The 12655-nt window shown below is 35.7% G+C and overlaps 1 protein-coding gene across 7 annotated transcripts in view; it reads right to left on the bottom strand.

The window, feature by feature from the left end:
• Window positions 1–12655, bottom strand: part of LOC149808497 (protein unc-79 homolog) — a 255882-nt gene that overhangs the window by 165927 nt on the left and 77300 nt on the right. For all 7 annotated transcript variants that reach the window (XM_089978169.1, XM_089978143.1, XM_089978163.1 and 4 more), the window contains exons 22-24: window positions 10501–10649; window positions 5781–5938; window positions 1235–1416 (exon numbers count right to left, since the gene is read on the bottom strand). In XM_089978169.1, coding sequence (XP_089834295.1) covers window positions 1235–1416; window positions 5781–5938; window positions 10501–10649 — 489 coding nt within the window. The remainder of the gene's footprint in view (window positions 1–1234; window positions 1417–5780; window positions 5939–10500; window positions 10650–12655) is intronic.

Raw genomic sequence — 12655 nt, 5'->3', positions numbered from 1 at the left:
AAACTATCTGGACATTAGCTAAATACCAAACCATACGTGAGTAAAATGTAAAATGATGGCACAAAGTGTTCTTATTATGATGGCAATGAGTCTTCTTATTTGGTCTGGGTGTGGTATTAACTGATGCATAGAATCATCTAGATTAATGATTTGAACAGTGCTCAAGACATAAATTTAAAACATAAACTTTAATTAAAGTTATTTAAGCAAAAAATGGGTCACAGTGACAAACTTTTGTGATGAGTGTAATACTCATCAAAATTTAACCCCTCACCTGGTTTCATAATTAGAGAAATAACCATGCACATTTGATGTGGAAGACTTGAATGTGGATTTGTCAAAGATGACATGATATAACCCATAAAAAAGGCAGAGATCTGGAGATATTGTTCCCCCCTGCCTTGGAAGATAACTGATAACTGCATTGTTGGCAGAAAGAATAAGAATGAACTTTCAAGACAGCATCTCCTGAATTCAGAAGGAATTCACTGTTGCTTTCATCTCCAGAAAGTGGATGTGCATAGGCAGCTACAAACCCCAGTCACTTCTTGACAAGAAGGCCTAAGATGGGCACACAAGCCAATTATTCTGGCATCTAAGCATATTGTAATTTTCAGCAGTTAATCCTGAAGCAGAATGCAGACTGAAAGCCAAGAAAGGTCCTCCCACTTGCTAAGATGAAGCCTCATGAAACTCTGATCATTAGCAGGCAATGTTTTAGCTGGCACTGACATGGAGGAATCAACTATATGGGTCTCATAAACAAGTGGTTCAAAACAAGAAGGTACGTGGCCACCCTGAGAAGACCCGCATAGCAAGCAAATTCTTGGGTTGAAAATTTACTCTAAGGGCTAATGGAATACACCTCAGCTTGATCTTCAAGGCACATTACTGAGGGAGGGAAACTTGAACTTCATGTTCAAATGGATGGGAATGGGAATAAGAATGCATACATCATGGAGGTCTACACTAACTTCAAAATCTCCCTTCTTAATGGCACTGAGGACTGTCCTTGGAATCTTCAAAAGACATGGTAAAGGTCTCATTACACTTGAAAGGATAAATCTGCAAAGTAGCCAAAAAACTCCTAATAACATATTATGATCAGATAAATGTATCTGAAGAAGAATGAACTATTCATAGAATACCAAATAAGTACACTCTTACTTACTGCAAACAAATGTAACTATATGACAAAGCAACTTTATAAGAAGAATGCATAGATATATTTTACCTTGATTGAAGAGATCTTGATGGTCTCTAGGTTCTGGATTGTTCTCTGTGCCACTATGCCATTGATATCTTCTAAAGAACCAATAAGAAGACAGAATATGTGGGCCAGGGCTGTCTGTATCACTCTGTTATGATGAACAGATTCTGTGTCTGCCAGACGGGCTAGAACACATGCTTTCTCAACTGAAATTCAAATATTATTTCAAACACTTTAGTGAATATAATCAATTATTTGTTTTGTTTATAACGGAATTTCCAGAAGTGTAATCCATAATATACAGTCAAATGTAAACTGAGGACCAATTAGGGGTTGAAGCAAAAGTGGTCTGTTTCTTAAGAGAAGTTGTCAATTGACTATGGGATAGAAAGAAACACCCATTTTATACATGTATGTACTTTTATTGTTATCAGGTGTATGTGTGTGTATATATATATATATATATATATATATATATATATATATATATATATATATATATATGTAAGTGAATTTAAGTTAAAATTTCTGCACGAATTTCACTTTTATTGCATGGCAAGATAAATATATTAGATTCCTGTAATTATTAAAAAAGCATAATGTTGATAAATGTGTACTGTATTTAATTAATAAGAATGTCAACTAAATCTATGTTAAAAATTATATTTGGCATTTAGTATACCCAAATTGTCATTTATTTTCCCAACACAAATATGAAAATGTAATAGCTAAAATGACAGCCCAATTCACTGCACAGTGAAGATATCATTCCTTTTGGATTGCCTTCATTACTTTTGTATCTTTAAGATACTCTCAGACTTTTTAAAGTCCTGTATAATGTGCACTCTCTCATAAATTATAAAACCCACTGCACACATTTTCAATTAAGCCATGTGCTTTGTTTCATGATCAGCTGAATGTATTTTGTCTATGTATATGTACATTATAGTGCCTCAAATGGTATAAATGTACATTATAGTGCTCCAGTTAGTATATATGTACATTATAGTGCTCCAGTTGGTATATGTGTACATTATAGTGCTCCAGTTGGTATATATGTATGTTATAGTGCCTCAGTTGGTGTATATGTACAGTATAGTGCTCCATTTGGTATATATGTACACAATAGACCTCCAGTTGGTATATATGTACATTAAGGTGCTCAATTTGGTATATATGTACATTATAGTGCTCCAGTTGGTATATATGTACACAATAGACCTCCAGTTGGTATATATGTACATTAAGGTGCTCAATTTGGTATATGTGTACATTATAGTGCTCCAGTTGGTATATATGTATGTTATAGTGCCTCAGTTGGTGTATATGTACAGTATAGTGCTCCATTTGGTATATATGTACACAATAGATCTCCAGTTGGTATATATGTACATTAAGGTGCTCAATTTGGTATATATGTACATTATAGTGCTCCAGTTGGTATATATGTACACAATAGACCTCCAGTTGGTATATATGTACATTAAGGTGCTCAATTTGGTATATATGTACATTATAGTGCTCCAGTTGGTATATATGTACACAATAGACCTCCAGTTGGTATATGTGTACATTATAGTGCCTCAGTTGGTGTATATGTACATTATAGTGCTCCAGTTGGTATATATGTACACAATAGACCTCCAGTTGGTATATATGTACATTAAGGTGCTCAATTTGGTATATATGTACATTATAGTGCTCCAGTTGGTATATATGTATATTATCATGCTCCAGTTGGTATATATGTACATTATAGTGCTCCGGTTGGTATATATGTACATTATAGTTCTCCAGTTGGTACATATGTACATTATAGTGTTCCAGTTGTTTTATATGTCGTACACAATAGGCCTTCAGTTGGTATAAATGTACATTATGGTGCTCCAGCAGATTCTTGATCATAAACTCATGGTCACTGGTATTTGTAAAGATGGAAGCCCTTAAACAGATTAATAAAACAACTCTAAATAGTTCAAAAGAAACTGAAAATAGTCACTTAATGTTTGGGGGGGGGGGAATGGGGCTCATTTACCAAAGGTGGTTGTCACGGAATTGTATATAACTATTGTTTACTAATTATTTTGATTAAATACATGTACTAGGATTTCACGTTTGTGTACCGTTTACCCGAGGGTGGTTTATGTATATCGTATATTATTTTGAAATGGTGAGGTCAGTTCATCCCATGCTGCATAAGCAAAGTGCTTATCATAAGAAAACCAATATACCTTGAGTGCACAGGCTGTGTATGGCTACATGGCCTGTGTATAAATTACGTCATCATAGAGGTAAACATCACATTGCAAAGAGTCTTGTCAGTAATCGGTCCACTTTATGATACACGATCTCCAGCTGTAGAGGTATATGAGTTAAGTATTATTTTCCTATAGAATCAATTGTTTTACTGTCACATTTATCTTGTATTTTAGGCAATTCTGACTCGTGTCATATAATGCAATGTTATAGTCTATTTCCTAGTAACCTGACAGAATGATTATATTCGCAATAATGTTGAATTTGTTAAGGAAGAGAAGGTGTTACGTTATGTACTATAAGATTTTTGTCAGATACAGGTTCACTTCTGAACCTGATTATCTCTTTATACAGTATTCCTGATAATTTAATTTGTATAAAATAATCAACTCAAGTTTACAGTACATAACATCATTACGTGATGTTATACATGATGTGTCATATGTAGTAAATGGATTCAGATATAATATTTTCAGCTGACTGATAGGTACTTGATTGACTGATGGCTGGTGACTAGTGACTGGTGAATGCTGAGTGTAGTACTGAAGGAGTGAAGGTGGGACAGAGTGATAGTTATGCTGTATCTCCATATATGCACCGTTTTGTAGATGTTTAACCATCTTACTAATTTGGGTTGTGTTATACCCACTGTGATGCTGTTCAGTGGTAATGTTGACCCAGAAGAAGATAAAGGTCATCATGTAGTGAAGAACCATGGCTTCTGGACCAATGGGTCTGCAGAGAACAAGAGAATTTATGGATCTTTAGGCAGACCAGGAGGGGCAGACCATTTGTGGTGGCTCTTCAACCATTCACCTGAGCACTGGGGCTTTGAAGACCTTTCAGATTTGTGTTCGACTCCACAAGATATATGTCCCAATGTTTCATATCATATTTCACTGTTTGAGTTTAAACTCGTCATATTTCACTATTTGAGTGAAAACTCATCATATTTCACTATTTGAGTGAAAACGTGTTATATTTCATTATTTGAGTGAACTATATCATTTTTGTGTGTGGAAATTGTCAATGTTTATGTAAATAATTTTTTCCTTTGCTTGTGTGGAATCACTTGAAATCATTAATCATTGTATCTTTTTACTATTAAAGTTTTTTTCTTGCATATCAGTTCACATTTCATTTCAATCACAATACTTTATCAGGTTCATGCAGATTTTGTTACATATCCAATATGTTGATTTTATTAGCGCATGAATCAAACATAGTCTTTTTCATTAAATCATTCATAAATAAACACTGTATTTTTTCATCATCAAAAGTGTTCTTTGTTATAATCTGACCCCAACCCGGTTATCTTGTTACAGTGGTTGTAAAGAATGGATGGACTGTAGTCAGACTCCTTCGTGCCATTGTGACACCATGACCAAGACCCTTGCTATGAGATGTTGCTGTGGAGAGTTACATTTTGGAATACTTTGAACAAAAGTTTCCAAAGAGTGTTGGAAAAGGAACAAAAATACTATGTTTTCAGAGTGAATGAAAAATAGAAAAGGAATAAAAGTACTATGTTTTCAGAATGAAAGAGTGTGGTAGTAAAGGAATAAAAGTACTGTTTTCAGACTGACTTATATCCATGGTTATACACTCCAAAATGTAAATGTTATGTTTTCTTTGCTCAACTTATTACACACTGATAAAACAAAGTATTTGACAGTATATAAGTATAATATACATCAGCAAATCAAGAAATGCAGTTTTTCTCTAAATATAGTCATTTAAAATTTTACAGTGAAGTACATTTGCAATAATGATACTGAAGACCAGTAGCAACGTATGTATTTTGCAGCTCTGCTGTCTATATTGCATCCTCAGGCACCAATATGAGGTCACATTTTGTTGAATTATCCAATCAAATTACACCTATTATACTGCTGAAAGTGAAAAATGTTATTTGGAACTTTATTGTTGGTAATGGTAATTCTCCATAACATGAAGTGTAATGCTTTATCTGATAGGTTACTAAAAGCAAGTGGACAGGAAACTCAAAAGGTCACAAGAATATAAACAGCTATTGGTGCCTGTCAGAATCTCTGTAGTCTTGGAGATATCAATTTTAATCAAAACGATATTTGTCAGCTGTAGTGCTGAATTCACTTCCGCGAAATGTTCTGCAATAAGACATAAATTACATAAGGATGCCACTGATATTAAACTTATGTCTTGTGTGAAGTTAAGACGTAATATTAAACAAGTATAACATCAAAAATATGAAATGGTTTTAAGGCTCATCATATAATCAGGTGATAAAACCAAAAATGAAACTTACATGGTGTCATCTTCTACCTGCTCTTACCTGCTGAAAACCTGGCTCTCCAGTCCTCATGACTGAAGTCAGCTTCCACAATTTTCCACAAGGCATCAGCACCATTTGGCAGGGTCAGACAGTGCAGTAGGAGGGGTACAGCCACACTCGCCAACTGTGAGTGACGAGCTTGAAACAGCTTCCATAACCTGTGCAGTCAGAAAAACTTTCTAGCAACTAGTTAGCAATAAATACTGCAAAGAGGCAGGCTGGCAGAAAGATACACATATATCCCATATATGATGCACAGTATGATGGAAAATGTAATATATACAATGCACAGTATGATAGAAAATGTAATATATACAATGCACAGTATGATGGAAAATGTAATATATACAATGCACAGTATGATGGAAAATGTAATATATACAATGCACATTATGATGGAAAATGTAATCTATATGATGCACAGTATGATGGAAAATGTAATATATACAATGCACAGTATGATGGAAAATGTAATATATACGTTGCACAGTATGATGGAAAATGTAATATAGTAAGCTTTGACCTTGAAGATAGCAACCCCAACATGGTACATGAAATACCATCTGGTGATGATGTTGAAGAATATATATATATATATATATATATATATATATATATATATATATATATATATATATATACACCAAATTTCATCCCTTAATTTCAAATGGGTTTAAAATTATGGAGCAGATGGGAATGTGGGATGACAGTGTAAAATATAATCATGACCTTGACCTTAATGATAAGACTCCCAATAATATGGAATGTGACACACTTTCTACTGTTTCATCCATTCATCTTAAATGGCTTTAAAGTTATAGAGCAGATGGGGAAAAAGGTGATGGGAAATTCAAAATCTTGAGTCATGACTCTGACCTTGATAACAGAACCACCCTCTGTGGTACACAATACATCATTTAATGATTATGTATAAGTATAAAAAGTTATATTCCTTAATCACAAATGGCTAGACACTTGTAGAGTAAACATGAAAGTGTTTCTGACAAAAGTTGTTTTTGAAGGAAATCTGTAACTGATGGAGGACTGGCATCATACATGAAAGTCTGTAATGCCAGGATGCTTTCTGTGAAATTCTTTTTGAAGCTCATGAGAAGTTGCTTAAGGGTTTTTCTACTTGTAGGAATGGTGGCCACATTTGATGGTGGACTGGAATCATTTGTATAAATGGCTACCATCAAAGCAAACCTAAAATCTGGTGAAAAAAATACATTTTCATGGAATGTTTTATCTTTCATAAAATGTGACTGCTCCGGTGGCCTAGTGGTTAGAGTGTCCGCCTTGGAAGCAGCAGGTCATGGGTTTGATCCCCAGCCGAGTCACACCAAAGACTTACAAAAATGGTACTAACAGCTGCCTCGCTAGACACCCAGCATTAAGAGATTAGTGTTAGAACTGGTAGGCCTAGTGTCAGGATAATGTGACTGGGTGGGACATCATGCTACATGTCTGCGGCATGATGCCCCAGTGCTAGACATCACTATAAACTGCCACACTTCAGACATCATAGCTATATGACTGAAAAATTGTTAAAGCTACCTTAAAAATCATAGTCACACACACACACACACACACACACACACACACACACACACACACACTGTCATAAAATGTCACAATATCAATAACAGTTAAAACAGCTACGCCTAAGATGTCATACGCATATGCCAACATGATGACATTACATCACAAAATGGCAGTGGAATGCTAAAAATGCAAATTTAGCCAGAAATTGTTTTCATATTTAACTTGAAGCACATACTTCACCCATGATAATATACTGTCATATTGTAGTTAAGGCTAATAATAACAAAACTGCAAAAGTGCTAGGTCTGAAAACAAACCAGAAAAAGAATAATGCAATGCATGTATCTAGTCATAACAAGCTTAAATATATGAGTAAATTACTTATTTTGCACAATTTTCATTAATATCCTATGAATACAATAACAATCCTGTTACATAATTAAATTTAAAAAAATATTCAGTTGTGATTATTGTTTGTCTCTATTCTAACACTGAGTTTATCATGGAATCTGGTTGGACATGTTCTGTCTTGTGCACTTGAAGCTAGACAATGGACGACTTGCTATCTGCTTTGAGAAGCTCTGTGTGTGAAATACATGTACCAATTCCAACTTAATAAGCACCCAAGGTGCTCTGAAAATTCATTTGCTCAGTGGTTAAGGTGTTGGACTTGTGACAGGAAAAATGTGGATCCAGATTCTACCATTGAATTGGTATTTCTGTGTGTCCTTGGGCCAAGTGCTGTACTCTATTTGCTAAAGTGGTTCTGTGTGTCCTTGGGCCAAATGCTGTACTCTACTTGCTAAAGTGTTTCTGTGTGTCCTTGGGCCATGTGCTGTACTCTACTTGTTAAAGTGTTTCTGTGTGTCCTTGGGCCAAGTGCTGTATTCTACCTGCTACAGTGTTTCTGTGTGTCCTTGGGCCAAGTGCTGTACTCTACTTGCTAAAGTGTTTGTGTATCCTTGGGCCAAGTGCTGTATTCTACTTGCTAAAGTGTTTCTGTGTGTCCTTGGGCCAAGTGCTGTACTCTACTTGCTAAAGTGTTTCTGTGTCCTTGGGCCAAGTGCTGTATTCTACTTGTTAAAGTGTTTCTGTGTGTCCTTGGGCCAAGTGCTGTACTCTGCTTGCTAAAGTGTTTCTGTGTGTCCTTGGGCCATGTGGTCTACTCTATTTGCTAAAGTGTTTCTGTTTGTCCTTGGGCCAAGTGCTGTATTCTACTTGTTAAAGTGTTTCTGTGTGTCCTTGGGCCATGTGCTGTACTCTACTTGCTAAAGTGTTTCTGTTTGTCCTTGAGCCAAGTGCTGTACTCTACTTGCTAAAGTGTTTCTGTGTGTCCTTGAGCCAAGTGCTGTACTCTACTTGCTAAAGTGTTTCTATGTGTCCTGGGCCAAGTGCTGTATTCTACTTGCTAAAGTGTTTCTACGTATCCTTGGGCCATGTGCTGTACTCTACTTACTAAAGTGTTTCTGTGTGTCCTTGGGCCAAGTGCTGTACTCTACTTGCTTAAGTGTTTCTTTGTGTCCTTGGGCCAAGTGCTGTACTCTACTTGCTACAGTGTTCCTGTGTGTCCTTGGACCATGTGCTGTACTCTACTTGCTAAAGTGTTTCTGTGTGTCCTTGGGCCAAGTGCTGTATTATACTTGCTAAAGTGTTTCTGTGTGTCCTTGGACCAAGTGCTGTACTCTACTTGCTAAAGTGTTTCTGTATGTCCATGGTCCAAGTGATGTACTCTATTTGCTAAAGTGTTTCTATGTGTCCTTGGGCCAAGTGCTGTATTCTACTTGCTAAAGTGTTTCTACATATCCTTGGGCCAAGTGCTGTATTCTACTTGCTACAGTCTTTCTATGTGTCCTTGGGCCATGTGCTGTACTCTACTTGCTAAAGTGTTTCTGTGTGTCCTTGGGCCAAGTGCTGTACTCTGCTTGCTAAAGTGTTTCTGTGTGTCCTTGAGCCAAGTGCTGTATTATACTTGCTAAAGTGTTTCTGTGTGTCCTTGGACCAAGTGCTGTACTCTACTTGCTAAAGTGTTTCTGTGCGTCCTTGGGCCAAGTGCTGTATTCTACTTGCTAAAGTGTTTCTACGTATCCTTGGGCCATGTGCTGTACTCTACTTGCTAAAGTGTTTCTGTGTGTCCTTGGGTCTAGTGCTGTATCATACTTGCTAAAGTGTTTCTGTTTGTCCTTGGTCCAAGTGCTGTATTCTACTTGCTGAAGTGTTTCTGTTTGTCTTTGGGCCATGTGCTGTACTCTACTTGCTAAAATGTTTCTGTTTGTCCTTGGGCCATGTGCTGTACTCTACTTGCTAAAGTGTTTCTGTGCCAAAAAACGCAAGTAAAAAATTAAACACCTATATCAAACAAGAGGCAATAAGAAAACACCCAGCAGTCAATCTTGAGGTGTACTGAATAGTACCTGGAACAAGAATTTGAAGAATCCACCAAAACTTAAATAAAAAGATGTTACATTTTCTGGTGAAGTCCATAATTCCATAAAAGTAAGATGTTCTTTAGCAGGACCCTTGCAGTCCATAATTCCATAAAAGCAAGATGTTATTTAGCAGGACCCTTGAAGTCCATAATTCCAAAAAAGCAAGATGTTATCTAGCAGGACCCTTGAAGTCCATAATTCCATAAAAGCATAATGTTATTTATCTGACCCTTGTTTTCATACAGTAACTGATATCTTGAACTAATAAAACAACAATAGCACCTCATAAAACTTACAATTATATATTGCTCAGATACATTTTTGGAATAAATTGATACTTTCATCAAAACAAGAGTCCCTCCAAGGAAATGACACTCTACTGAAGAATTTCCAGGAATTCATGATAAGACCATTTTATTTCTCTCTAGCTGTTACATGTTGAAACTACATCTGATATTTTATAGCCCTTCATCAGGATTCTCTCTGCCAGATTTGTTCAAAAATTTGGTTGAAATCTTTCCAATGGTACTTTTTAAAACGTTAAAAATAGTGATTGTTGACAAAGGTGCAATGGACAAAAATGATGGAGGTAGGGTCATACCATAAGTTCACCTGGCCTTAATGCTCAGTGAGATAATAAAAATGAGTGCCACTAGAATAAAAGTAAATTCACAGTACTTCTTTATCATGACAAATTGTACAATTGATGTACAATTATACTAAAAGCTTAAAGTACTTAGTAAACTTACGTGGGGATAAGCCTCTTAGTCAGAGCGTGCTTGACAAACTCAGGATATTGGTTGATCGTGTAGTTGAGACATTCCCCATGTAGAATCAAATACTTCTTGGAAGTCAACAAAGAATACAGGGCATCTACATCTGTTAGAGTCTCCAGTGCCTGAAATATTTTATCAGAGTAAATTAGGACTTCAGGAATTATGTTTTAAAGGTTCCCTTCTTATGACACCATCCCTTTTGCGATTAAAAGGCAGTCTAAAAAGACGACGACAACTCATTGGGGAGAAAAACACAAGAGATCCAAGTGGGTCTGAGATTGCTCACCTGGCAGACATCCACATAAATGTCAAATGCAATGGCATCTGGCCAAAATAAATGAAAGTTAATAAGATTCTTTTAAACATACAAACGTTTTTATCTGAGCTCAAACTAGGTTGAGAAAAATGAAAGCGACTTCCCCATCCAGAAACAAAAATGGGAGGAATGGTTTCTCACTCTGGATACTGGTAACAATTGCAAAAGTGTGAGAAATGAGAGAGTTCCATGAAGACATGAGGAAAAGTCAACTAAATTTAGTGTTTTGGTAACTGACCAACAGAGAAAAATGAGAACTGACAATAACAAATCTCTCTCTCTCTCCACTGGTCTGTCAGCATATTAGTTTTACCATATTGTCTCTCTCTCTCTCTCCATGTCTCTCTCTTGCTCTCTCACTCTGTCTCTCTGTTGGATGGTCTGTCAGCATATTAATTTTGATACCTTCACCAGTCTCTCAATCTCTCTCTGTCTCTCTCCCTCTCAACCATCATACTTGTTCACTTGTTCATCTGTGTCATTCAACGATGTCCCTGGACCTAACAATAATGATATAAGTTAGAGTCAAACTAACCAATGGAAAGTGTAAAGATAAATACAGATGTAGGATAAAAACAAATTTATGGTCAGTAGTAATGTTAATTAAAGCAGACTAATGACTTAGATCAACTGTAAATACATTAAAATGTTTGAATTACCTCTTGCTGGTTTATCATTTCACTTAATTTATATTCCACACATATTTCCATACATTTGACAGTACGTGTATAGTTGAGTATTCAGTGTTCAAAAGCTAACCATGTGTTTGTAGTGCTCTACTTTCTTCATTACAACCATCTTTCATGTTTAAATCATAAGTGTGTCTTATATTTATTTAATCAATATGAATGAAAATAGGAGTTCAAAAAGGAAAACAAGCAACTACTTTTTGTAGTGGCCACACTGGGCAGTGATGTGAAGATTTCATTCACTCAGTCAATAGGCAGTTGACTGAGGCAATCTTAATTTAATTCAAAGGCAAGTATATTTTATTTGTATGTGATATAAATAAAATATATGTATAGCATGTACACTCAATAACTGATATACCTCTCATAAACAGTTTTCATTAAAAGGAAATTTGGCAAGCCTCATTTAATGAAAAAATGTGTACATCTCATGGTATATCAATGATACAGTGTAAATACTATATATATATATATATATATATATATATATATATATATATATATATATATATATATATATATATATATATCTATCTGTGTGGGTTTGAATCTCGGATTCAGCCAATGTGGTATGTGAGAAAGCTTGCTAGTAGCTTCTCGTTGATCGGTGCTTCTTTCCAGAGTTTTCCCAGGTTCTTCCTCCACCATTTATACTGGCTGCCATGTACAGTCTATCTTGTGCTGAAAAATGGCGTTAAACCCTACAACAACAGCAACAAGCCTAGTCAAGAGGTATCAGGATTGGTGTGTGTACAGGCCAGGCAATGGGTGGTAGGTGTAAATCCCAATTTGAGATAAATTCTATCTCTCTAACTTGTAAGCATATTCTATCTCCCTGTAAACTTTACCTATTCCCATGCAACATGCTGTCTGATACAGAGATGCTTTCTGTTAACTTTAATTCTAATTTTGATATATCTTAATTTCTGCAGAATAAATATAGCGTGATTGTATATTTAGAGACATGTACAGCTTAGTGGAGTGAGAGTTAATGCACGCAGGCAGGGGATAAATTCTTAGTGGAGCAAGAGTTAATGCATGCAGGCAGGGGATAAATTCTAACTCCCTAACATAATATATAAAATGGATAGATAGATAATAGACAGTTAACAAATATCTGCAC

Source organism: Sinohyriopsis cumingii, chromosome 1, assembly GCF_028554795.1.
Source record: "Sinohyriopsis cumingii isolate HCF-2022 chromosome 1, ASM2855479v2, whole genome shotgun sequence".
Taxonomy (NCBI): domain Eukaryota; kingdom Metazoa; phylum Mollusca; class Bivalvia; order Unionida; family Unionidae; genus Sinohyriopsis; species Sinohyriopsis cumingii.
This window is presented reverse-complemented; position numbering and strand designations above follow the sequence as displayed.